The 27,870-nt window shown below is 36.9% G+C and overlaps 1 protein-coding gene across 5 annotated transcripts; it reads left to right on the forward strand.

Moving 5' to 3' along the window:
* Positions 1-1,030: 1,030 nt before the first annotated feature.
* Positions 1,031-27,363, forward strand: TMEM39A (transmembrane protein 39A). Of its 5 annotated transcripts, none has more exons than XR_001146199.1 (9): positions 1,031-1,330; positions 2,451-2,637; positions 9,600-9,822; positions 12,276-12,359; positions 16,251-16,405; positions 20,493-20,841; positions 21,616-21,803; positions 22,646-22,825; positions 23,074-23,744. XR_001146199.1 is itself a non-coding variant. In XM_004675194.2 (9 exons), exons 2-9 carry the CDS (start codon positions 2,525-2,527, stop codon positions 27,116-27,118), a joined length of 1,467 nt encoding a protein of 488 aa, XP_004675251.1. In that variant the 5' UTR covers positions 1,031-1,330; positions 2,451-2,524; the 3' UTR covers positions 27,119-27,363. The 5 variants fall into 5 exon arrangements, 3 of the variants coding, with proteins under 3 accessions (XP_004675251.1, XP_012589880.1, XP_012589885.1); XR_001146200.1 differs by having other exon boundaries at positions 23,664-23,707; XM_004675194.2 differs by lacking the exon at positions 22,646-22,825 and adding an exon at positions 26,885-27,363 and having other exon boundaries at positions 23,664-23,784.
* Positions 27,364-27,870: the final 507 nt, after the last annotated feature.

The raw sequence follows: 27,870 nt of genomic DNA on the forward strand, positions 1-27,870 counted from the left end.
TAACTTTATTGGCTTTATTTTCATCTTGGTTCTGCATTTCCTAGGTGGGTTATTTTCATGAAGTCATTTAATTTCAATTTCCTTTGCAGGAACATTGGTAGTATCAGAAACATTATGGTAGTTAAATGAAATATGAAGTTATAATATCTGGCAACCAACAAAAAACACCTCAATAAAGGTTAACTAATCATATACTCAAGACAAAAAGCTTCTCTTAGGGTGCTTAAAATATCTCTGGCAAGAAAGAGATTTCACATAAGGCCTTTTTGACACTCCTGTAACTATTCCAAGTTTCTGAATTCCTCATGATGTTGCCCATCTCCTTATCTTTTCATCTGCCACTTCCTTTAGTAGAAAGCTTTTCTTCCACGAACTATTTGTTCTTGGAGTCTTGGATTATCAAAAATTCTGCTAAGTTTTTCTTGGTATGACACCACCATCATCCCACACAATTTATTACGCTGTCTTGCTCGCTGTCTCTGACCTTGGGCATACTTTTAATGTTTCATTTATTATAATAAGTTGCAATTCCTGTACTTTTCTGGTATTTTCTTTCTTCCACTATATTGTGTGTTCTTTGTGGTATTCATTTTGTAAATCCAGCATCTACCTAATTTTTCACTTACTGTTTGAGTGAACACTCGATTGGATGCTGAGGTAGGACTTCGGGACCTGGAGTGACCTGGCCTTAAGTGACTTCTCCCAACCTGCCCCACTTGTAAAATGGGGGCTGTAATTGGCACATGGTTGTTATATGAAATCCAGGAGATAGCAAGGACCTTAGCAAGCGTAAATTGCGGGCGCGGTGACCAAGGACTGGAGTGGGTAAAAGAAGCAGGTCAGCGCTGTCCAGGAAGACGCGACAGCGAGCTCAGCAGAGAAGAACGGTCCCATTGCGCAGGTGCACGCAGGAGGGGGTAGGGTGCCCGCTTCTTGGGCTGTTAGTGTAGTTCCGGGGGTCAGCTCGCGGCTAGGCAGCCGTCGGTCGCGGAGCTGACGTCATCCCTGTGCGCTGCCACGTCTGCTCTGCTCCGCGGTAATGGAGGCTGAGGTTGAGTGCTGACGGGGCCGGGCTCTGCTTCTAGCTTTAACTGTGGCTCTGACTCTTGTTACGGACTCGGAGTTTGGGTCTGGGTCTGGTGTGGGTTTAGGTCTGGCAGCCTGAAGACTGGATACTTTTTCTCGCTTCTCGGAGTGGGGACGGCCTGGGTGCAAGCAGCTGGTTAGGAGCTCCTCAACGCGAGAGGGAGTTCTCTTCCCTGGGGTCCTGCCTGTAAAGCCGCCGCCTCCTCCCAGGGATCCCGCCCCACCGGCCGGGCCTCCTCCATGCGTGAGTATTACGGAGCTGCCGGCTTTCGGGTGTCCCTGGCCTATTTTGCCGTCGGGGTGTATGGCGGAGATTGCGTGGTCTTCCCCTCTTGGGGACCAGACAGTTGAAGTTCGTGATCCCTTGCCATATACCTTCCCCCACCCTCTCGCCACCAGTTTTTTGCTCCGCTTTACTTTCTCTTTGCCCGTAAATTGAGTAAATATGAGCAGCCCCACATACACTCAATGGTAGGAATGCTTTGTCTCACCTGGCGTTAGTGAGTCCACGACCGACGGTTGCTAGGAATAGGGAAAATCGATTCGTCGGTAGTAACGTTTTGAAACCAGGGTGTTTCCTGTTGTCATTCAGCTTGTAAATTGTATTGCTTAGAAAACAGATTTATCCATATATTTATCCATATTGTTATCCATATTGGCGGAGTCATAATTTTGTCATAGCTTAATGAAAATGATGTCTCTTCAGTGAGCGTCACTGTTACTTATCGTTTTAATCCTGGCGTTTCAGACATTTCTAAATGATTTTACATATATTGGAGTGGGCATGCATGTGGGCTTCTCCCAATATTTTCACTTTACCATACGGAAATACACTTGAACAATTTGCTTTTAAGGGTTAAAAGGCCTGTTAGTGTACTTTCATTCATCTTTGTCCTGACAACCACCTCTGGAAGACTTGAGAAGTTAAACTCAGAAAACACATGATACATCTGATTTCGGAACCCTGATCCCTTGATGAGAAAATCTAACATTTTGGGCAGTGCTGATTCTTCTGTATTTCAAGTGACTTACTGTAAAATACTCCATTTGAATTGGTTATGTGTGTGCTAGATATTTCTCATAAATATCTACCTGATCGTAATATTGTTCATATGATACAACTCAATGGGTAAAAGATATAAATTATGACTTTATGCTGAACCGAGCTTCATCAGAACCTAGACTTCTAACCTACAGAGTCTGAGTAGTCCTTTCATGAAAATAGAGCAGGTAATAGACACTGGGAGCATTTGTTTGGAAATTTGGCTTTATAAAACTTGCTCAGTTTTTCTGGTTGTTTTATTAACATTGCTTACTTTAACAATGGTAAACTGATACTAATTTTTTTTGTTGTTGTTGTTCAGAGTTGAAACAGGTTGATAACCATTAACCTGGATTGCAACTACAGGTGGCACTGGAAGTAGACTGGTTCCCGGACATGCCCGGTGGAAGGAGGGGCCCTAGTCGGCAGCAGCTAAGCCGCTCAGCTTTACCTTCTTTACAGACTTTGGTTGGTGGGGGCTGTGGCAATGGAACAGGCCTGAGAAACAGGTAAAGAAGAAATAAAGCATAATGTGTAATAACCTATGATCAGTTAGCATGGAAGCGATCAACATTTCTTGACACTGACGTAGAAATATTGCTTTTGAAAACTGAACTTTCAGGGCCCTCCCTGTTAGCACAATGGGTTAGACCGCAGCACTGCAAGCTGGTGACAGCCACTTCAGTGTGAGTTCGATCCCACCCTGGAGGTGTTCCATGTGGCGGCAGACCTCTCCTGACTGACCCGCTGCTCCTTTCAGCAGTGTACTTCCTTAGTTGGCCTGTTTTGCTCTCAGCTCTGTCTCTGGTGAATCCTCTCAACGCCCCTGTACCTCTGGCTTGTACCCCAGTTCTCTATGAATAAAAGAAATTTAAAAAGAGAAAAGAAAACTGAACATTCAATATTTTGGAATACTTTGAAGGTAAAAGTTGTCCAGTGGGGCTTACAAAATGAGAGTAATTCAGTTCTTTTTAGTTATTAAAAGAAGGGTAAAGTGAATAAAATTATAATGCCAATATGATTTACCTACCTACTAGTATTCTTTTTGAGGACAAATTAAAATAGCTAACAGGTTGTAAATTATGTCATCCTATCAGTGATCTTAAAAAAATTTGTTCAAAATATTTTTAATAAAATTAATAAACTGTCAGCAATAAGCTATACATCTTAAAGATTTGTGTCTTATGAGAATAAAGCATTTGATCTTTTTAAAGGAAATTTATCTCTGTCCCTAATTTCCATTTGTAAAAGTTATTTTATTGAGGTAATATTGGCTTACATTATCATTGCTACTTTGGAAACATAGGAACCCCCCTCAAGTATCACCGCTTTAGTACATATCACCAGTCAACCCATAGCCCACTGTGCTCCCTTCCCTCTTTCTCTGTTCCTGAATTATTTCTAACCTGATCCAGGATATCAGGATATTTGATCATGTAGCAGTGGAAGGCGATGACTTTTACCTGATGCTTGTTTTATCAAGATAATTTCTGTTTCCTCTCTGTATAGAGTTTTTTCTTGCTTTGATTCTAATTTTCTCATTCACATTTATTTTTAATATAACTATAATATTTCACAAGCAAATCATAATTCAGACCAATAATTTTAAGTCACAAAAACTCATTTAATTTTATGAGCTTGCATAAGGTAGACAAATGTAGGCCATTTTATATTTATAAATAAAAATGAGTTTATAATAAATACACAATAAAGGTGACAGTGATAGCTATTTTTAAGGTTGAAAACTTAAACTTTAAAAGGCTGCTTTCTGAATCTGTATGATATAATTTGAGGGTTCTCTATGAATTTCATGTCTAGAATCTCTAGTCAAACTTACCCACTTTCATGCCCCAAGATGGGAAAAAGTAGGTAGTTACCTAAGGGAATACAATTTATTATATGCTCCTCTACTCAGAAGTAACCTGTGTCCATCCAGTCTACATTTAGCACTTTATCTTAATGAGCAGTACATCATAGGAGGGAGCATCACAACTTCTGTATTCCAAAACTTGACAGTGTTATCTAAAGCTGTTGTTCATATGTAGGAGACCACTTTACTGTGTGGACCCATCCTGTATGTAAGGTTAGGTTCAATAGCACCAAAGAGCCATCCCCTTTGCTTCAGGGACCCCACAGTCTGATATATTCTCTGTGCATCCAGGTGCTAAGCATTTGCAAAGTAGAGAATAGGAAGTATACTGAAATACTTTTTTCCTGTCAAAGTTGTCCTTACTGCTAGCTTCAGTATCCTACATCCTAATTTTGGGACCCCAAGATGCACTACAAACTTCTTCAACATCTGACCATAGGCTGGAGAAAATTACTTCATATGCCCAGAGGTGGTCATTATGGGCATCCTCGTTATTCCCAGTTGTTCTATTTTCTGTTTCTTTTTCAGTCAATTTGTGGATTCCTCCATTTCAACTTCTTCATCTGTATGGACTGTAGATCAGATCTTTAGTCTCTTATCCTAGGACTCACTGTAATTTAGTTCCTTTGCTATCAGTAACTAGAATCCACTTCCAGCATGACCTTTGCAGCACTGTAGGGTTTCCAGTTGGCTTCTCTCTACATCCCGTTCTCATAAGAGAATGGTTTGATCCATAATGTCACTCAGGAGCAGTCAAGACATACTCTTTTTTTTCACCAGGCCACATCGTTGACAATATCGGTGCTGTCAAAGGTGCTAAGCATTTGACACTTAGCACAGGTGTGGACACATAATTATCATTATTGACTTTACTTCTGAGAACCAGATTAAAGAAATCTTATCAGAACCAGTTAAGATCCATTCCTCTACCCAATTGATTAAACTTATCCAGACACTTGGAACAAGCATTGCCCTGAGGTGTAGTGTATTCATGTATTCATGTTTCACAGCCTCTTCTGATAAGATATTTTCCAATTCTGTGTGTTTGACTAAGGGCATTTGCAGAAACTTACCTTGGGCAATAAAATCAAATTCCACATTTTTGGTTTCCAGTAATTTATAGATGATGTTACTAAGGTTGCAGAGATGGAAAAGGGAATATCATCTATCAGATACTTCTTGTCAGTGAAGAAGCATGTCTACAACTGTGCCACGGCAGGGAGCTCACACAAGATTTGTCTATAGGGCAGTAGGGGCCTCCCTGGTGGCGCAGCAGGTTAAAGCACAGCAGTGAGAAGCTAAAGCCACTTCCGCATGAGTTCGATCCCCGCCTGCCCTGGAGGTGACCCACATGTCGCGGCAGACCTCTCCTGACCCGCCCGCTGCTCCCTTCAGCAGTGTACTTCGTAGATCTGCCTGTTCTGCTCCCCACTCTGTCTCTGGTGAAGCCTCTCGCCGCTCCTGAGCCTCTGGTCTGTACCCCAGTTCTGTATGAACAAATAAATAAATCTTTAAAAAAAAAAAAAAGGCTATGCGCAGCTGGTGGGGGAGACCCAAATGGTGCAGCAGACCTCTCCTGTCTCCCCCACTGGTCCCCTTAGTGATGTATTTCAGTCAACCTGCCTGTTCTGCTCCCCACTCTGTCTCTGGTGAATTTCTTCACCCCCTCACCCCACCCCATACTTCTGGCCTGTACCCCAGATCTTGTATATATAAATAAATAAATCTTAAAAAAAAAAAGATGACAGTTACCTTGATCTCTTTAAGCTACAAAAAAGAGGCAATTCAAAATTAGAAAAAATTAATGTGATTTTGCTGTAGCATGGATTGGGCTTCCAATTTCTTTCCTTTTACTTTTTCAGCTGATTTCTATTTTTTAAAGCTTGAATCACTAAGACTGATTTTAGTCTTTTCTGGTCCTATTGATGATATTTGTGTACTTTTCTCTTTCTGGCTTGCCCTTTTGAAATTCCAATCCAAGCTCTTTAAAATCAGTTCTGATCTCATCACTTCAGTGGGACTCTCCCAGAAATTCCAGTTTGAGGGGATTTTTCTAGAGACTGATTCTCAGACTAATTTTATGTGTTATGTATGTTTGCAAACTACTTAGATTTTACTGTAGATTATTTCTTATTCTGCTGTGCTTTGGATTTGCTCATTTTAAAAACAGCCATACCATGAGCTTTATATGAGGATGTTCAAAATAAAGGAAGTAGTACATTGCAGTAGCTTTGAAAAACTTTATTCTAATAAATTTATTCTGAATTTTTAAAAATTTCTACAATATATGTTATTTTATCTTTAAAGGAATAAAGAGAATGAGACTGAATATGCTTTTGAAGAAAGATACATAGATACTGAGGTGAAATTGCAATAAAATATCATCTATGGTGGTGAACTGAGTGTTTGGGTGGTAGGTGAGTGTGGAAGCCACATCTGAAGGGAGATCCTATCTCTCTAGAAAACATTATAAACCAGTGTTCTCAGTGTAAAAAGAAACAAGAAAATCATAGCCAAGCTTTGCTCAGATTCTTGGCTACAAAAAATTATAATTCTGAGGCCTCCCTTGTGGCACAATGGGTTAAGACACAGCAATATGAAGCTATCTGCAGCCATTGCAGCACAGGTTTGATTCCTGGCAGGGGAGGTTACCCACTTGGCACCTCAGACCTCTCCTGTCTTGCCTGCTGCTCCCCTCAGCAGTGAGTTTAAGTAGACCTGCCTATTTTGTTCCTTACTCTGTATCCAGTGAATCATCTCACTCCTCACAACTCTGGCCTGCACCCCAGAGTAATTCTTAAAACGGTTCTAATTCTGCCTCTGTCTCTACTCTAGCACTTCTTTTTTCATGTTCTTCTACTTTTACTTTGACAATTCCCCTAGATAATTGTTTTCAAACTGACCCATAGAATATATCTTCAGTGTGTCATGGGCTTCCTTAGGAGATCTTAGAAAGGAGAAAAAGGCAAATAGGCCTAGCAGTGCAGACCTCAGGCTTCCCAGCCCTGTCTTAATCAGACTAACTGCTATGTGTTTTAAATATTGGGATATCATGTGAAATATCTTTTGGGGGAAAATAAAATGCGCTGCTCCTACAAATGGACCAAAGCCAAATTCCTTGATGGTTTTGCTTGCACTTGAAGTCTGCAAATATATTGGCAAGTAGTAACATTTGGAAAATATCTCTGCTATAATCATGTATAACATTTGGAAAATATATCTTAGCTATAATCATGTATTCTTTTCTGTGCTTTTTTGTATCTCTTTTATCCTGACTTTCAAGTTTCCAGTCATGGTTGCCTTGATCTACTATTCTCTACCTGCTCTTGTCATTTAGCAATTAATTGGGAGTGGTGGAAAGAACATATTTTAGATATGTTTAGATTAGGATAAAGTAAAATGTGGTTGTGATCATTATGTTTTGAAAAGTTACTAAAACTATTATTGAATAATTACTTTGTAACATTTTTATTAGACATTCTATATTTGGTTCTTGATAAGAAAGAAGCTGCTAGAAGAGGTGGTTAGATTATGGGGGAGGGGCATAAAAATTTGGTAAAACAGAGATAGACAGCCTAGAATATAGATTTAGGAAGTATGTGTAGAAAGAATGCCTAGATGAGAAGAAATCATTTCTGGGTTTCTGTAGATTATTGATAGAAATAGGTATTTGCTTAAGTGTGATAGAGTTTTGGATAATTGATACTGCTACCAGGTCAATTGGTAGATATTTTGTGGCTTGATTGGTAAAGTAAAGCTTGCAAATATCAATGAGCCCCCTTTGGTGACACAATTAAGATTGAAATCTATGGTTCCCTCTCCTGCTTTCAGTCTGTGGGAGGGTAGGTTTTGTTCTTGAAACAATGTGCTTAGAAGATTGTCTTCTAGAGGAGGACATTCTGTGAATTTCTGTGTGTCCTAGAAAGCATTTACTTGAAGGAATATCTTGCTTGATTTCCTTCTCTTTTTCTCCTTGCATGATCATGTGTAAATAACTGCTTTCTCTACCCCTATTCTAGTTCTTTATATCTTTGAATCTTTCTTGCTTTTATCCATTTGCTTAACTAAATTCTATTGCTGTTTATTTCATAAAACTTGGTTTCAGGCCTACTTTAGTAATTCTTCCCTGCACACAAACTTTATATACAAGGACAAAGCAGGTATTGAATATATTTGAACACATTTTTGCTCATTTTAGGTTTAGTAAGCCAGTCTTTATTTGCGAATACTTTTATATCAGCAGAAGGAAGTATTTACCAGTCAAATTTAGATGCCAGCACTGCAGGCAGGCCCTTCTAAGGATAGCTTTGCTGGACACCTACTTTCCTTTTAGAAATCTAGGATTTTGGTACTAGAAGCAGGGTGTGCCTGTGAGATCAGCTCACAATAAAAACCTTCAGAGTTGAATCTCTTTTGAGCCTTTTTGGTATATAGGATATTCCTGTATTGTTATAAGTAGTTGCTAAAGGAGTGAACGGTGTCCTGGTTTCCTCCAGACTTGCCCCCATTACCTCTTCGCTTGGCTGATTTTGATTTGTATCCTTTTGCTATAATAAATCTTAGCTATGAACACAGCTCTGTACTCTATCCTGTGAGGAGTCCTAGTGAATCATGAAGCCTGGGCATGGCCTTGGGGACCTATAGCTCAATTTGAATGACAACATTCTGTGTTAACATCAAGAACCACTCTTCAAGGAGAATCTGTGTGCAACCCCTTGTGTCATAGATGAAGAATCTGAGACTCAGGGTTATAAAGTTTTCTTAAAGACCACACCTGGCTACTGAAAAATCTGGGGCCAGAACTTATATCACATTGTATTTCAAATATTTGTTGTTTCACTTTTCTAGCTTTTGAATCTGCTTTAATATGCTCTTAGAGGAATAGTACTTTAACATTTCCTAAATAATATCTCTGTTACTAATCTTCTGAAATGTATTGAACAAGTTTAGTTTAGCCATATAGTTTTTGGTTTTACAAACTTTGATCATAATCTCTTCTTAAGCTTCCAACTACTGTTGTTCTTTGCCATTGATATACTAGCTCACTTTACGCGAGCTTTGTTTCTTTGTCTTCTGGCTTGAAGTTTAATAGCCAGGATTGTATAAAATATTATACATGTATGTAGCCCTCGTTTTTTTTTCATCTAGGGTTTAGACAGGAAGGTACAGTTTGGAAAAGTTTCATAAAATGGACTGTAAAGATTTAGAGAGTGATTGCATCAGAAGGAAAGTCCTAGTGTAACTCTGAAGTTTCCAATATGAGCAGTTAAATGGGTGAACTGTGACTAGGATCAGGATTATAGGAGAAAGAACACAGAGCTTTCCAGAAGGCAGCTTGATAACATAGGCCTAAGATTCATTAGTGATCTCCTTGGAGAGAAATTCTAGTCTTCAGCATGCAGGAGAGAATGGAAGCTTTGATCACCTATTGGATCAGTGAATAAGAGAGTACAGAGGAAAAAGAAAAGAGAAGAGGATCCCAGGATACAGTCTGGGAAGGCCCATAGTTAATGGGCAGGTGGAGGAGGAAACAAGAACCGTTTGTACTATGTGACACTGAGTGGTATTACCATTTGATTTTACCATAGTTTTCTCTTTCAGGAATGGTAGCGCTATTGGCCTTCCGGTCCCGCCTATCACAGCCTTAATCACACCAGGTCCTGTTCGTCATTGCCAAATACCTGATTTGCCTGTGGATGGGAGCCTGCTCTTTGAATTTCTCTTTTTCATCTACTTGCTGGTTGCTCTGTTCATTCAGTACATCAACATCTATAAAACAGTGTGGTGGTATCCTTACAATCATCCTGCTTCTTGTACTTCACTGGTAAGTCTTAATAGGCCTCTAAGTTCTTCATGTTACTTAGTAAAGAAAAAGTTGGAAAGTGTATGTGTATGAATTACTTTTCTTAGTAATTTTTTTCTAATAGAGCTATTTGTTAAACTACAGATTACTTTCAGAAATATGTCAGAATAAGATTGTTAAAGTAATAAATATCTCAGGGACATCCCTGGTGCTATAAGAAGTTAAGTCTCAGCAGTATGAAGCTACCCACAGCCACTGCAGCATGAGTTCGACACCAGCCAGCCAGAGAGCTGACCCACATGGCACAGCAGACCTTCCTGTCTTGCCCACTGCTCCCCTGAGCAGTGTATTTCAGCCAGTTCACCTGTTTGCCCCACTCTGTCTCTGGTGCATCCTCTCTTCTCTCACCCCTCCCTCCCTTCAGGCCTATACCCCAGCTCTTGTATGCATAAATAAATAAATGAATAAATAAAAATACATACTTTTATACTTAGTATACTATATATTATTCTTGATATATACTCTGTATTCTTAGTATACTATGTATGTATGTACTAGTGTGTGTGTATAAATCTCACTTTAGTCTATGACCAGAGGGAATGAAAATGAAAAAAAACATTTAATTAATTATAATATCACAGGAAGGTTTTAGAGGAGTAAGGTGAATAATGAGATGTCTGAAAAGTAAGAGCATAAATATTGGTAGAATCCAAAATATTCAGGAGGACCGGGAAGTGCTCTAAGGACTAATAAGCCACTCCTGCTGCTGCTCTATCTTTAAAATATATCCCAAATCTGGTCCATTGTTACTGACCCTCTGTCAGTGCACCATCACTTTTCACCTGAATCAAAAGCAATAGCCTAATTGATCTTATTTCTACTACAATATAGTTTCCACATAATAGCCAGCAGGGTCATTTAAAAATATAAATGGAATCATGGTACCTTTCCTAAAACATATAGGACTTCGCTTTAGGAAGAAATATGGACAAACTCAGTCTTCAGTTATTCATTATTTCACTTCAGCCTTCTCTCTGGTTTTCAGACATACCAGTCATATTTTCCTGCCTTGGGCTCTCTGTGATTATGATCTCTACCTCGGACTCTGCCCCCAGATCTTATCATGACTGATGCTTTTTTCTCATTTAGCTCTCAGAGCTACCCTCCCTAATCTAATTTAAATTGGCTCTTTACTGCTCTTGTTATTCATCACCATTTTTTTTTTTTGCCAGCAGTTATAATTTTAGAAATGCTTTCCAAAGGTTTGTCATTACTCTTCCCCCTTAAATAAATGTATTAAAGATACAGATTTAGCCTCTGTAACAGGGTGGCTAAAATGGAGTGAAAGCTTTTTTCCCCATTAAATAAGAAGTAGTAGACGATAAGGCCAATGTGACTAATTTTTATCTATTTCTGTATCACCCCCAATATGCTTCTTCCAAACCATGGTCCAAGGTAGCTGCTCCAGCTCCGGTCATCACATCCAGCCAACAGGGAGGAATAGAAGAAAGAGAGTTTCTTCCTTTAAAGGGGTGGTTTAGGAGTTATACACATCACTTCCTCACATTCCTCTCACATTCTTTGGCTGCAAGTAGATGTTGCAAGAGAGACTGGGAAATGAACATTTAATGAACTAGGAGTTGGTGTCTACTAGAAGAAACAACTAGTAATCTTACTAATCCTACTAAAATCCAGGAGAGGCAGAACCTTGTTTATCATCCTTCAGCACTGTGTTCTCAGCGTGAAGAAGAGTACTTAGCACATTGTGGATACCTACTGCATTTTTATTGAATAAAATTAATTGAGAAATTCAATTTTTTATTCTGGAAGGACTATGGAAACTGTGGGCCTTTTGATTATCAAAATGAAAATACATTCCAGTTTCATTACTGCTTTCATTTCCTTTATCAAAATTTTATACTAGACTTAGAACTAGAAGGAACTATACACACCATCTAGGTAATGCTTTCATTTTAAAGGAGGAAGACATGCTTCTAAATTAAGGAAGAAGACAGTGTAATTGATGTATTAATTAGTAGGCAGTTTAGGTTAGTAGATGCCCAATTTGATTAACATAAACTTGCATCGACAGGCCAACAGCATTAACTCCTGAAGACTGAGAATTCCAACTGATCCATTAAATTTGTGGTTTATAATATATAGCATTTTAGGTGAATCCTCTTCCATAATTCTGCATTTTGTTAAGCCAAAGCTAAATCTTTTCCTTTTAATTTAGTAAGCTTTCAAAAAACAAAAGGAATACATTCCATGTAGTTTAAATAGTGTTTGAGAAGCTAAAGCAATTTGTCGTGAAAGAAATAGAAGGTAGGTGATCTCTTTTACGATCTCTCAAATTGCCATGGTCTGTAAGTACAAGGTGATACAAGATTTTTGAGGGGGCAAGCCTTTTCTTGTACTAGTTCCGCTTGGATACACATGTTTCTTTCTGATGCAGTTATTTGTTTCTCTTATAGAATTTTCATCTCATTGATTATCACCTGGCAGCATTTATCACAGTGATGCTTGCGAGGAGGCTCGTATGGGCCCTCATCTCAGAGGTAACAGCTCATTCCCTATATTCTATCACTTGTAGGTAGAGTTAGTTACTAAAATGAGTTCAGGTTGAAAATATGAAACGTTCAAATATAATTGAATATATAATAAATTTTTTCATCCCTAAGGTTTTCCTACAGTCTATTTAAAACCGAAATGTGAAATAATTCTAGAGAACTATTAAAACATCTGGTGTTGCAACAGGTTAAAGCACAGTAATATGAAGCTGGCTGCAGCCATTTCAGCAAAACATTGATCCCCGGCCAGGGAGCTCACCCACTTAGTGTGGCTGACCGCTCCTGACCCGCCTGCTGCTTCTCTCAGCAGTGTACTTCGTTGATCTGCCTGTTCTGCTCCCCACTCTTTCTCTGCTGAATCCTATCACTGCCCTTCCCCCTCTGGCCTGTACCCCAGTTCTGTATGCCTAAATAAAAAAATCTTTAAAAAAAAGAATCTCATTTGCCTGGTTGGAGCTTGTTTTTAGCTTCTGATTTCTTCACCACAACCTTTAAAATAGTAATAGTTACAGTAAAAATAGGATGATTATTGACATGTAGCAATAGCTAACTGTTGATATGATATGAAAAGTTATATATAAATAAGCACTTGCATCTCAAACATTGCTTCAAGTAACACCCACTTGAAATTATGTGCCATCTGTGGAGCTGTTAGCAATGGACTGCTAAAATTTTAAAATAACATCATTCAAATTTACATAAAAATAATCTTGAAGATTAGAATCTTACATTTTAGTGGGCAGTAGAAAAAATAATTTGGACATTAAAGTGTTTTTTTGTGTGTGTGATGATGATTTTTAAATTAAATGTTGATAGGATTCGCCACTGGTATAATTTTTTAATACATTTTTAAACTCCAGTGAGGAAGGTAAACATTTTCTTAAGATTTTGTTGTCATATGCCCTATAAGTGATTGTAAAAACAGAAAATGTTAACTGAGTTAAAATGGCAAGTGATTTTAATCTTGGAATTTATAAATCAGGTAAAATTTAACAGGAAAGTTTGTAGGGAAACCTGTAACCTTTTCTCTGTGGCTTTTTATTTCGATCATGAAGATAGATGCTTGCTATTGACTATATTGAGAAACTTCTTTCTGTAGAGGATCTCAGTGGGATTTATATTTACATCTATTAAAACAGAATGATTTTGTTTTATCCTTTCAGTTACTTAGAACTAGTATTTGTGTATCAAATTAATATGCTCAGTCACTATGTAAATGCTTCGTAATTGAGGCTTCTACCTTGGATCTCTAAAGGCGTTAGCTTGAAGTGCTGTCTTGTTTCTTTTTCTAATGCTTAATAGTTTAGTATACTTTATGGACTGTAGTTGGAGAGTGTATCAGCTGTTTCCTAAAGAAACTTGAAAATCTTACTGAGAACAGAATACTTAATCAAATTAAATGATTTCTAGTCAAAGAGTTAAAGTACACAAAGAGTAAGGGCTATCAAAAAGGGAATGTTTAAATAATCATGGTATATCTGTACAGTGGAATAGCATTCAACCGTTAAAAAGATGAAAATGTCTATATATTGACAAGCTAGATATTAAGTGGAAAAAGCCAGATGCAGGACAGTGTGAAAATAAGGTAGGTTGACAGAACAAAATATATGAACACATTTTCTCTAAAAGGACATACTGTCTTGCAATGGACTACCTGGTTGGTAGTTGGGAAACAGGACCAGTAGAAAGGGAACTTCACTGCACATTCTGTTTTATGCTTTATAGCTTGAACAAGTGAATATGTTACCTATTCAAATTTTTAAAAAAGTGCTTTATAGTGATTCTATTTCTAAAATAACTAAATTAGGTGGATAAGACCCTTTGTAAATTATTTTTCCTTCCATTAAAATATATTTGCCTTCTTTTTTTTCTTTTTACTTGTAACACAGAAAGAAAGGATCCCTACCCTGAGAAAGAACAATCATTTTTAAGGAGAGGCTGGAGGTAATTTATTTAGAAAGCTGTATACTATTCTGGGAGGAATACCTCTCCAACCAGATAGACATTGTTTATTCACCTCCAGGTCAACTCTACAACTATTCTTGCTTCACAAATCAAAAAAAAAAAAAATTCAACTATTCTTTCACCAACTTGAGGCAACTCTCTTTTTAAAACTTGTTTTTCTAAGTAGAAAAGTAGTGCATTTTATTGGAAAACACTGAAATATGAAGCAGGAACAAATTGTAAATTATTCAAAACCTCATTATTGAAAGAAGCTCATTTTGGTATATTTCCTTCTAGTCTCTACATGCATGTAGAAATTTTATATATACTTGTGATTATATATGTAATTTTGCAATATTTACATATATATTTGGGATATTATCTATATATTGTCAGAATATTTGTGTTTGGAATATTTTTCTATGCCTTACCCAGCTAATTCTTGCTTATCCTTTAGTTCTCAATTGAAATATCACTTCACTCAGAAGTCTTCCCTAAGTTAGTCTTCAGTTTTTTGCTCTCTATAGAAGCCTACTTTTTCCCTCTAGCACTTATCACAATTGTAAAATTGATTGTGAAATTGATTATTTGTATGAATTTTAATATTTGTCTGTTTTGGTTTAGCAGCTTTATAAAGACAGAGGTTTTGTTTGTCTTGGTTACCATTATATCCCCAGGATCTGGTACAGTATCTGTCACACATAGCACAGTGAGAAACAGCTTAGACTCAGGAAATAAGACCAAAATGATACATATATCCAAGCTCTACTGTCCTTGTTCTGACATTGGACAGAAGTAGTTTTTTGTTTATTTGTTTGTTTTTCTGGCCCTAACGATATGAGAATGGAGGCATTGGAATAATTGCATGAAATATGTGAGGTGCATTATTTACCTTGCAGGGACTGAGGACTACTGTACCTTCTTCACAGTTTGAGGATTAAGTAGTTGATTATGGTATTAATTTTAATTGCTTCTTTGTATTTGCAAATAACTATTTAAATATTACATATTGCATATACATTATATATGCTATGTAGTATGTTGGGTAAACTAAGAAATGGACATATACAGGAGGGATCTAAAGACTCTTCATCCCCTCCCATATGCTATTAACTCCAAATAACTTTCCCTTGCCTCTGGATTATGGAAATATACCATTTCCCCTAACATTTTGTTCATTCTGCCCTTACTTGTTTATTTTGAAAGAAAATGACATTGCAAAGCTTCATGTTCAGACAAGTCTGTTTTCTTACCATATTTCATCAGTTTTAAAGATTTGGTTTTAAGAAAAGAATATTTGAACAGCTGTGATACAAAAATTGGAAGTGGTTGTGCATCATTTCCATGTTTGCTAAAGTAAAAAAAATTATTTATATAGGGATCTCTTAAAGATAATCTAATTACTTTTGAAATTTCAGTAATTCTTTAAACATTAATTCAGCAAACAGATTGGGGTGAGTATTCAAAGAAAAACAGAAGCACTGAAACTGCTTTTGAGGCCATTACAGTATATTTGGCACTAGAATAGATAAATTAGTGACTCACTGTCTCACTAAAAATTACCTGGTGGATTGTTAAAATACAGATTCCATATGTATCTTTAGAAAAATTGGTGGAAATTTACATATTCATAAACAGCTCAAGTGATTAATGTGGTTTATAGACCAGATTTTGAGAGACCCTAATGTTAACAAAACTAGACAGTATTATAAAAGCTTAAAGGAAGTATCTGTATGAGGCACTTTAGGAATGCAAGGAGGAAAAACTAGCTGCTTGGGAAAATCTGAACCTTCAACAAGGAGAAAGTGATCGTTCCTTCCTACCTTTTTTTTTAAGTTCACAGTTTGTCTTCCTCTAAAATAAGAAGTCCTTATTTGTCACATTGCTTTTGAATAGGATCATTTATAAAATGATTTTGATTCTTTCCACATTTAGGCCACCAAAGCAGGTGCAGCCTCTATGATTCACTACATGATACTGATATCAGCTCGCTTAGTGCTACTTACTTTGTGTGGATGGGTGCTTTGCTGGACCCTCGTCAACCTCTTCCGAAGCCATTCAGTCCTCAATCTCCTTTTCCTTGGCTATCCGTGAGTACTTCAATTTTTCTTTTTAGTAAATCTTTTAAGGAATTATACAGATCATGCAAATGATAAAAAAGTGAAAAATGAAATTCTTCAAGTATAAACCAGTCTTTCAAAAAATTAAGAAATTGATGTGGGGCATAATCATAGAATTCATTTTCTAAATAGGAATATAATTGCAATAATTATTTAATACAAGACTGTTCTAAGAAATTGGAGAGGTATGGCTACCCCTACCAATGGAGAATATTTTAATTAATTCTTCACCAATTGAAGGCCCCTGTATTTCCTATATTGGGACAAATGGTGGTTGATATTAGTTAAATCAATTGCCTCAATCAATACTGTTCTTTCTGGCAAATGAAAACTTAAATTTAAAATTTTAACAATTCTTATGGATCTATAGTGGCATCTTACTATACATATTATGAAACTGCTTTCATAGTTTAACTTATATACATTTCTCTAATTGTATATATTTGTATTCCTTTGACCATCATTGGTTGTTAATAACTACCATTTATCAAATTCTTATTATGCAATCATTATTATGTAGTCATTGCCAAAGATAAAGACAGCCTGAGAGACAAAAAAACTTTCTTGTGCTCAGACAATTAGTGAAAAAGACTAAGGTCTTTTTGACTCCAGAATCCTTGTCTTAGCCATTATTTTAAAACTGAGTTTTAAAGTGTGATTCCCAGCACAGCACTAGCATCACTTGAAAAGTTGTTAGAAATCTCAGAGGCTACCCATAACCTATTAAAAAAAATTCTGGAAAGAAGGACCCAGCCATTTGTCTTTAACAAGCCTTCCAGATGACTCTGATATTGCTCAAATTTGAGAATCATTATTTTATGCTGTTATGTTGCTGAAGTATAAGATGGCTAGTCACATAGTGTAAAATCAAGACATAATCAGCCATTATGGCAAGGATGCGGAGACTCCTGTTACATGTATTATGGCAGGTCAGATGACATTGTTTAAATGTCATTGTTCAAAACACTCATCAGTTCAACTCATTAATACTATTCTTTTTCCATCAAAGTAAATTTTTTATGGTATAAACATAGAAATTCCTTTTTGTGATTCACATTTCTTATAAGGTATCTATTTTACATCAGTTGTTTATATATTTCTACACTTAATCTTAACCAAAAGGCTGAGAAACGGTATTTCTAAACTATTTCAACTGCTTGGTTGAAAACAAATAACTTAATTACTTTTAATACCAAAACTGGCTGGTTAAACAGATTGGAAAATTAGCCATATTTTATTTGAAAGACTAATTATGGATATATCAAGGAATATTTTGACCAGATTTAATAGGATACCATCATCAAAATGGCTGACAGACTTTTTTATTTCAAGGTAAATGCATAAGAAACTTAGACTTTTAGGCACTCTGTACCCCAGTAAACAGTAAAATAAGCATGTAAGTTTAAACAAATTTTAGATTTATATGTATTTACCTTTACTTTATAAAATTTGCTCATATGATAAAGCTTTTATCTAGTTCTAATTTAAAAACTTTAAAGATGAGAAATTTAAAATATTAGATTGTGGTAGGAATCTTAGTCATGTACTATCTAACAATGTCGTGATCAGATATAAAGGTGGTCCCTATACGCAACCTGGCTATGTTTGGGCTACACCCTCTCATTTTGTATAGTAAACTCTGACATTATGAAAAAACTATCTTAAGACATATTTCTCAGAAGATAACCCTGTTGTCAAGTGACACATAACTGTACAGCTTTATTGTATTATTTATAGGTTAAAAAAAGGATGCTTTTTGCCCTTTTTCCCCATTGATTTCAAATATCTTCTCAAAGTAGGATAAATTAGTTCAAAGATTAATAATTATATTGCTTAAATTTAACTTGAATCTGCCACATATCTATAATCTTTGGTATTACATTCTAAATCTCCATCTGTCTGTTCTTGCCATTCTCTATTCCAGTTTTCATTGTGTCTAGAATGATTATCAAAGTGGAAATTTAATCATGTTACTAACCCACTTTAAAATTCCTTAATGTATGATTTTTTTACCTTACAAAGCCCTCCATTGTCTAAACCTTTGATGCTACCTTTTCACTTTCTCCCATTCTAGCCTGTATCACTTAATCTATTGCCACAATAATGTAACAACCACAAGACCGTGATAGCATACCACAGTATGTATTTATTGTGCATGTATTGGGGTCATCTGAAAGTCAGGATGCTCTCGTAATCTGAGCTGGGTTCAGTTGCAATTCTGGGATTGACTGGAAATCAGTTTAGGCAACTAGGAGAACTCAGCTGAGTTACATATGTCTCATGCTCTGGCAGGCTTGCTGCACATGGCCTCATGAAGTGACAGAGTGGCAAACCTCATTGTGCTTCATGATAGCAGCATGTCCTTTGACATACCACTGGCCAAAATAAGTCACAGTGTTGAGCCTGGTATGGGGGTGGGACAAGTCATCTCACCACAGAACAAAGGCTGTGCAGTTACATTGGCAGTGGGTAAGACTAGAAGAAGAAATGGGGTCATCATTGCCATCTGTTGCATAGCCCAACCTCATGACCACATATCTATGTGTATGATTTGTATTTCAGCAGTCTTAACTTTCAGCTTCTCTAGTCTTCATAATTTTGTGCATGTGAGTTCTGCTTGAGCAGCAGTGCTGGAATCCACTATGAATGTGTCCTGGAATAGTTAGATGTGAATAAGTGTAGAAGTATCAGGCAAATGGCAATTACTGTAGACTTTAGATAACAGAATAAAAAAAACTCTTAGGAAAGCTAGTACTTTCTTCCTCTTCCATTTCTCTTTTTTTCATTTTGAAAGATTTCAGTTTTCTGTTTCTTAAAGTTGCCTAGTCAATCTTTGGAATATAAACATCTCAGGAAAAACCAAAGCATTGCTTGGTAACCAAAAATTGTTCTTGGTTCTGATCTCTAGAAAACTGTGAACAAATGACATTTAGTAATGTTTTAACTTAAATATGTATCTTTTTACTTCCTGTTTTTCGTGTCTGAAGTTATGTCTGTGAAATGACTTTTCATAATAATACCTAGGCCACAATATGAAAGTTACCTAATTTATACTGGGAGAAGTATTTTTAAAAAATTAAGGAACCAAAGGTTGGAGTACTTACAGGAAGTTATTAAAAGTCTCAAAAATAACTCAGTTCTTTAATTGGGTAATTCCACTAATGGAAATTTATTTATTGTACTTCTGAAATTTAAAAAATTTAATTAATCAAATATGTATTGAGTTCCTAGTATGGTTCAGCCACTGGTGTAGGCACCAATAGTACAATAGTGAATTAGACTAAAATCTCTGTTTCATGGAGCATACATTGTAATGAGAGGAAGAAAGAGCAAATGGGATAAAACTGCAAATAAACATGTAAAATATTTGAAGTGGTAAGATCTATGGGGAAATATAGGCAGACAAGGGATACTAGATGTGTGTGTACGTGCTTATGGGTGTGCAGAGGTGGGTGGCAGGGGACTCCTACCTAAGAAGGGCAGATTTGAAATAAAGGCAAGCCATTCAGAAATTACCAGGTGTACACAACAATCTGTAGAAAACTGTTCACACATTATTACTTATGTAGTAGAAAATAAAAAACAGCCTAAGTTTCCAGTAATAAAGAAATTAGTAAATTATGTTACATCTGTGCGATAATACTATAGTATCATTAAAAATTGTTATTGAAAAATATTTTAATGACACAAGAAAATGCTTAGTACTTACATACTTAAGTGCAAAATTTAAGCAGCAGGATATAAATTTATACTGTGTGTGAGGCTAAATATATAAAAAAAGAGTATGAAGTCTTATACCCAGTCATAAAAATTACAGAAACTATTATCTCTAGGTGATTTATATTTTGTTATTGTAATTTTTTTTTTTGTAGTTCGCTATTGTATAGTGAACATAGATAATATTAAGGAGCTACTCAAATAATGAATTTAACATCAACAAAAGTCTCCATTGTGTTCACTCTTAATGAATCACAACTATTTTACTAATATAGTTTTATAAGATCTGATCTTAGATGATATCTGTAGTCTGATTTTCATATTCACTTTTTCTTTACAGATTTGGTGTTTATGTTCCTCTCTGCTGTTTCCATCAAGATAGTAGAGCTCATCTTCTCCTCACAGACTATAACTATGTGGTTCAGCACCAGGCAGTGGAAGAAAGTGCCTCGACTGTGGGTGGTTTGGCCAAATCCAAAGACTTCCTCTCCTTATTGCTGGAGTCTCTAAAAGAACAGTTTAATAATACCACGCCCATACCCACCCACAGCTGCCCCCTCTCTCCAGACCTTATTCGCAATGAAGTAGAATGTTTGAAAGCAGATTTCAACCACAGAATCAAGGAAGTTCTCTTCAACTCCCTCTTCAGTGCCTACTATGTTGCATTTCTTCCCCTGTGTTTTGTGAAGGTAAGTTGTTACCTTGCTTTTAAGAGCTTCCTGGATTTGTGTGAATTACATAAACTGGGTATTTCTTATTTAATCCCCCTTTTCTCTGTCTCCCCTTTGGCAGCCTGGATGGTGGAGTTCGGCTGCATCTGGAGTGCACTAATACCGCTCCTGGTTGGCGGATAGGTATTTCCATATATGTGATGCACCCGTGGTGGTCCCCTCTTTTTCTTTTCTATTTTAGTTTTTTTTGTTTTTGTTTGTTTCTGGGGAGAATAAAACTTGTTCTTAAAGTAGAATCACTGTGATAATTTAAGAGGACTGAAGTTTCGTTGCAGTTCAGCCTACTGTAGTTGATTTTAACATGGTTATCAAGAGTTTCCTTGAATTAATCTAACCTTTATCTAAACTTCAATTTACTTTAGTATAAAAGGAAAACGGTCCTGGATGTCACTTGGGTACAAAATCTTTTGGGACATTTTAGTGCCCTTCCTTCACCCATTGAGCAGCACATCTGCAGCCGGAGTGGTCATTCACAGAGAACACTCATTTATTTCTTCTAGAAAGGAAGCACTTGAAATATAATCGCCTCTCCCTCCCAGGCCTAACTCATACAGAAAGTCAGGTTGAAGGATTTTGGAAAACTGCTCTTGAACTTTCTCCGCGGACAGCAGGACAACCAGTGCATGTGTGACTCAGTGTAACATATGTCTGCAGGGCGTATGTACACGCACCCATCTCTGCCTGCTTACTCCCAGTGCTTGGATCATTCCTGTCTCTTCTGATCTTTTGCAGAGTACCCAGTACTATGACATGCGCTGGTCATGCGAGCATCTCATTATGGTGTGGATCAATGCTTTTGTCATGCTGACCACACAACTCCTGCCATCCAAATACTGTGATCTGCTACATAAGTCAGCTGCTCACCTGGGCAAATGGCAGAAGCTGGAACATGGGTCCTACAGCAATGCTCCACAGCACATGTGAGTAGGCTGGAGGGTAAACCATGTCACATCTTTCTACATGCTGCTGATCATGTTTATTTGCTTTGTATGTCATTCTTGTTCTTGGCTTTGACATTTAATTTTTAGTTTTTGTCTACATGGATGCTTGCAATCACTCTAAACTGAACACAGGGAACATTAACTCATTTCCACCACCATTCCCAGTCCCTTCTTTCAGCTACCCAGTCACTCTAGAGTGTGTAATTTGTTTCCGAAACAATAATCTTGGAGTTTTCTTTTGGTCTTAACCCTTTACCCAAATTCAAAGGAGTCATGATATATTTTTAATCCTTTTTAGAAGGCTTTAAGTTTCATCTCCTCATCTTCATTGCCATAGCTAAGCAGTTGTTAGCTAATCATCTCACACTTAGGCAGCTGAAATTCGCTTTTTTCTTCTAATAAATACAGATTTGTTCTAGTAATTTTCATTGCCTACACCTTCTATTTCTCCTTTTCTTCCTAAGCTCATAGTTAATGTTTCCCTGCTTTCCTCATATTTAAATGAAAACTGCCCCTAATTGAGTTCTGAGTATTCCTTTCATTGTGTCCCCTCACCAGTTATTTTTCTGCATGGTTCCTATGATTCAAAATAGCTAACTTTAGAAACCTTATTTATATTCTCTCATTTATGAGCCGTTTATCATACCTTCTTCTTAGATCTGGACCATCTTCATCTTTCTCCCTTTTATAATTTGAACATTTCACAAATTCATCACCTAGAAATTCTTTCCTAATTAAGTGGGACAGATTGAGGTGACCTTCCCTTGCCCTCTCCCCGTCTGAGTCTTCCCTTCAATTATCTGCCTTGATGTCTGATACAGATTAGCACAGGCCTTCAAGCCCAGGAACTGAAAGAGATTGGGCCAGGCTGAAAAGAAACCCGACTGTGGGCAAGGACAAATTTCAATAAAAATTGAAAATACAATCCACAGTACTAGTACTGTACATCTTCAGGCTCCTGATGGCACATGGCCATGAGGTGTATCATCACTTTAATGCTGGTAAGTGTGAGCAAGGCTGATGGAACATTTTCTGAACTGGGAAAGCTTCAGGGTGCTAAATTTTTTTTTTAACATATCTAAAATGCTGTCCCAGTTCTTACCCTAGGAAACTAACCTTTCCAAAATCAGGAAGAAATGAATTAACTTAGACTTTTTTACAAAGCTTAACCTGAAGATCCCCATCCCCACCCCAACTCCATTACATTGGTGCTGGAAAGAATGAAACTTCTGTAACTTCTTTTTCCTAGAGAAACCTCTATAAAAATAAACCAAGAAAGCGGTAAAAAGTCTGTCTGTCAATACTTTGTGTGTCTCTATGTCTTCTGTATAGTTTTTTGCATGTATGAGGTATTTGAAATATAAATAAACAAACAAACCAGTATTTTTTTAGCTTTTAGGGATACAATTCTGTAGTAAATATCATGCTAGTGTGACATGTTAATTTTTCCACTGCACTATTGCCATCTACTTTCTCTTATTTGTTCCCTCCAGCATTTCCACCAGTAAACGCTGCTCACTTGGGACTGAGATGAAAACTCACCTGCTTAATTTTGTGACCCTTAGATTCCTTGCTTACACATTCATTTCTGCTCAGTGTCCCTGGACACTGAGTTCACTGTATCGCTTTGCACCCACTCTTTACTATGTAGTAATGAAGTAATAATAACAAATCCCTTCTAACTCCTTCTAGTTTTACCATGGAATTACTGTATTTTCAGAATTCAGGCAGATGAAGCCTTGAATACTTAATCCATTCTATAGAAATAAGCAGGCCTTCCTAGATGCTATCTTATCTGTCATTGTAAATATGCTGACATTGCTTTTCTTTCTCCCTTAGTTGGTCAGAAAATACAATATGGCCTCAAGGGGTGCTGGTGCGACACAGCAGATGCTTATATAGAGCCATGGGGCCTTACAACGTGGCAGTGCCTTCGGATGTATCCCATGCCCGTTTTTATGTAAGTGGTGTTTACTTTAAAAAATAAATGTAGGGGTTAGTGTTAGAGAGCTCCTCTATGTGTGAGCATCTTTTACAGTGTGTAGAACATCCTGGGAAATCAGCACATGGTAATTACTATTGCTTCTAAGATAATGGCCACAGTCCTTTGGAAATATCTTCTGAAAGATAGTTTGAAGGTCACATACCATAATCCCAACTTTTTTCTATACTTAGCTGGCTTTCTGTCGTTACATTGAAATTGTTGAGCCTGGTCTTAATTTGAAACAAGACAGTTATCAAATTTAAGACTTCTTTTTTTAATCGTACAATTTTGATTTAGAGTGGTTTGGTTTACTAGTATCCTAATACACCTATACCTTTAAACAATATTTAATGTAGTATTATGAGCTAGTTTTATTGTTTTATTTTTAATGTTTTTGGTATTTGTCATATATATCATCTCCTTAAAATACCATGATTGCCTTTGTGAAAGACAAATGTCATGATCTACAGTTTCACTTTAGTCTTCTGGACTAAGAAAAGGGCTTAAAAGTTAAAAGTTCTTCTTAACAAAAGAAGTAGAGATTTCTTTCTGAGTACTTGAATGCTTTTCACCCTCTCTCTCCATCCCTTTATCCATCCAGTTCCAAGTAAGTGTACATGGGCTTTCAGCTCCTGCAGGTATTAAGGCCCCTTTCGGTTAAATACTGAGAACTTGCATTAGGCAGAATGTCCAGAAATAACTATGGTGTAGAGGAAGGTGGGACAAGGTGGAGGTTGTGAGGAGCATGAGGAAGGTGAAAGCCCCCTCAGTGAAGAAACTGGCTCTCCTAGACTTCTGTGGGATTGCTTTAAAGAGGAAAAGTCACAGCTACATTAAGCATTTTTTTTATACAGAATATTTAATTCAGCCAGCTGAATTAATATTAAATATCCTCTTGAATCCTGTAATAAATAGATGTTTTGTTGGAATTTTATGCTTGAAAAAATAAGTATGTTCCTTGTTAGCATTGAAGAGTGCAAGAATCAGGTCAAATCCATAGAAGGAGGAGTAAGCAAGTTAAGTATTACTGATTTTGCCTAACCAAACAGCTAATTTGGTACTTCTCAAAATGTCCTTGGGCCACTTGCTTCTAAATCGCATCTCATTCTTAAAAACAGCTCCCTACCCCAGAATATAGTGAAAATAGTTGAAGACCACAGGAATTTGTATCATTTGCATATTTGGAAGTAATTGTTAGGCACACTGAAGAACGGAACCTTCATTTAAAACATGCATATTATCTATAGCTGTTAGAATTTAAACCTATTCTCACTTTCTGCTCAGTCGTTTTGCTAGAGCATTTACTTGTAATTGTTATAATTGCCATAGAATCTGAAATAGCCTTTCTGAATCTTTGTAGAATATTAATTCTGAACCATTTTTGTATCTAACATGACTGAGTAATCATGTAGTAAAAACCAGGCTAAATATTTTCTTCCTCCTAAAGAAGAGCCCTTGAAACCTGGCTCCCTTTCCAAACTATCCTGATGATTTGGCTAATTCTCAGGTTGGGCAATGAGGCCTGCTAAGTTAGTTCTTTTAGATCTGATGCATCACCTGTGTTACAGATCTGTCTGTCTCTACCTAAAGTTAAGACTAGACTGGTTATGTCAAGTGGTTCAGTAATGTTTCCTTGTAATCTTTTACCGCTAGCATTCTTGTCATAATATGTTTTTATTAATAAGCCAGGTTTAGCTAAACTCTAGTGACTAATTTTCCTTTCTTCCACAATGTCCTGTCTTTTTGTACCCTACTTCTCAATATCCAAAGGAAAATAAACAGCAGGAATACATGGTCCAGAGGACTTAAGTCATTGACCATGGTGGGGTAGACAGTATAAGGGAAAAAAGCAAGAAATTACTGCATTTATATTTCAGCTTCATGCACAGGACTCTGGTGATGGCACATGGGTGAACTGGTGGTGGGAAGTTCATGGGGATTGCAACCGAGATGAAAAAATGTACAAAATGAAGAATGATGTAAATATATATATAAAATACTAACAAAACATTTCAGCTTCACTTCAGGCCCACCTTATGTGTTTATGTCTGAAAACCAGCCTGTTAACTAATAATGACTTTTATACCTACAAATGGTTATATTCTGAATGGTTATGTAACTATCCACATAACGTCTTCATTTTTTTTCCTTTTTCTGTTATTAAAATTCAGATGTCTTTTTTTTTTCCAACATCTGTCATGCCATGAACTCACAGGGAATGGGTTCTAGCAGCTCAGGCTTCTTTCCAGTGGTTCTTACCCATGTTTCTTTGAGTGGAGCAAGCTGCCACTTGAATTGAAACAATTCAATTTCTCTTTGACTTCCTTTTATTTTATTTACGTTCACACGTTTCAGGAAGATGTCTCTGTCCTTCAGGGGTTTAATATGTTCAGTACGAACACTCAGTTTCTTGGCATGCATCTGGCCTTTTGTTTGCAACAGTGCTGGGTGATGCTGTAGGCTCCCCAGTTTTGTCACTCCTTTTTGAACAGTGTGGGGCACTCCTTTTTGAACAGTGCCCGCCATTCCCTTGATGGCTACGGCATCAGCTTTCTTGTAGAAGCCCATGTGTGTGGCCAAAGGAACAGCTCTGTGCCCTCGAAAGGCCTAGAGATCACATTACAGGGGCCTCGCTTCTTTCCTTTGTATGAGTCATTTTGGCAATTCACTGGAAGTTGGCGGTTTGAGCTGAAAGACCACCTTTTTCTCTTGCTTTACAAAGTCTAAACTCCTTTATCTGGTCCCTGTTTTAATAAATATACTTTCGGTTATCTCAAATAAAATGCATACCTGAGAAATAACCTAAGAAAAATCTTTTAAAGGAAGGCTTTTTGGGAAATAATCCCTTTCCATGCCTCAAGGGCATTGAAATAAAATTTGTTTTATTATTTCTTGAGCCTAAAGGAAAAAGCTTGAGCATCTAGAGCAAGATGTAGCCTGATTGTTGTTCAGTAAGCAGATCTGTAACAGTTATGTTATTACATATAGGGACCTTTAAATGTGAAATTATTTTAGGGAAAGATGTGAGAATTTATTTTTCTGTGAAATAACATTGTGCTTTTTAACTTCTTTACAGTTCCTATTTCATCGTCCATTAAGGCTGTTAAATCTGCTAATCCTTATTGAGGGCAGTGTCGTCTTCTACCAGCTCTATTCCTTGCTGCGATCCGAGAAGTGGAACCACACACTTTCCATGGCTCTCATCCTCTTCTGCAACTATTACGTGTTATTTAAACTCCTCCGTGACAGAATAGTATTAGGCAGGGCATACTCCTACCCACTCAACAGTTACGAACTCAAGGCAAACTAAGCTGCCTCTCAACAATGAGGGAGAACTCAGATAAAAATATTTTCATACGTTCTATTTTTTTCTTGTAATTTTTATAAATATTTAAGATATTTTATATTTTGTATACTATTATGTTTTGAAAGGTGGGAAGGGTAAGGGATATTAAATGTATCCATAAACAAGGTGATGTGAACTTTCCTGTGTTAGTATATTGGAAAAATATACATACGAGGGATATACCTCTCCAGTAAAGACATTGATTTGTTTGTATGGCTCTGGAATAACTCATTTATGAACACATCTCGCATATCACTCGATGTAGCACCTTTGGGGTGAGTGCTTTTCTTCAAATCCTTCTCATCTTTAGTTTTCATCTGGCCTACTGCTACAGAAAAGGAAATCAGTGGAGTTTCCTCCCAGCCCCCATTCTCTTTTGATTTCTGTGTTGCAAGACTTGGGTGTTGAGTGTGTGGCTCTTTAGGTGGGATTCTCTTTGTTGCCTGCTGTAAAGGAAGCATTTCAAGACAGGAACTCAGTATTTTATTCTGCACTGTGACCTTTAAATAAGCAACTGTCTAAAATTCAGACAATTGCTATTATTTTCCCTGTTCTCTCATTCTTTCGACTCCAAAGATTTACTAATTAGCTGCTTGCAATAGTAATTTTTAGACAAAGTTTTTGGAGTTTTGAAACACATGAAAGAAGTGGTGTGTGGTTGGATCTGTGAGAAAAGATGATTGTGGATATCATGTGGGCTAGAGTATTAGCAAGTG

This window comes from Condylura cristata, unplaced genomic scaffold (genome assembly GCF_000260355.1).
Source record: "Condylura cristata isolate star-nosed mole 26May11 unplaced genomic scaffold, ConCri1.0 scaffold00003, whole genome shotgun sequence".
Taxonomy (NCBI): domain Eukaryota; kingdom Metazoa; phylum Chordata; class Mammalia; order Eulipotyphla; family Talpidae; genus Condylura; species Condylura cristata.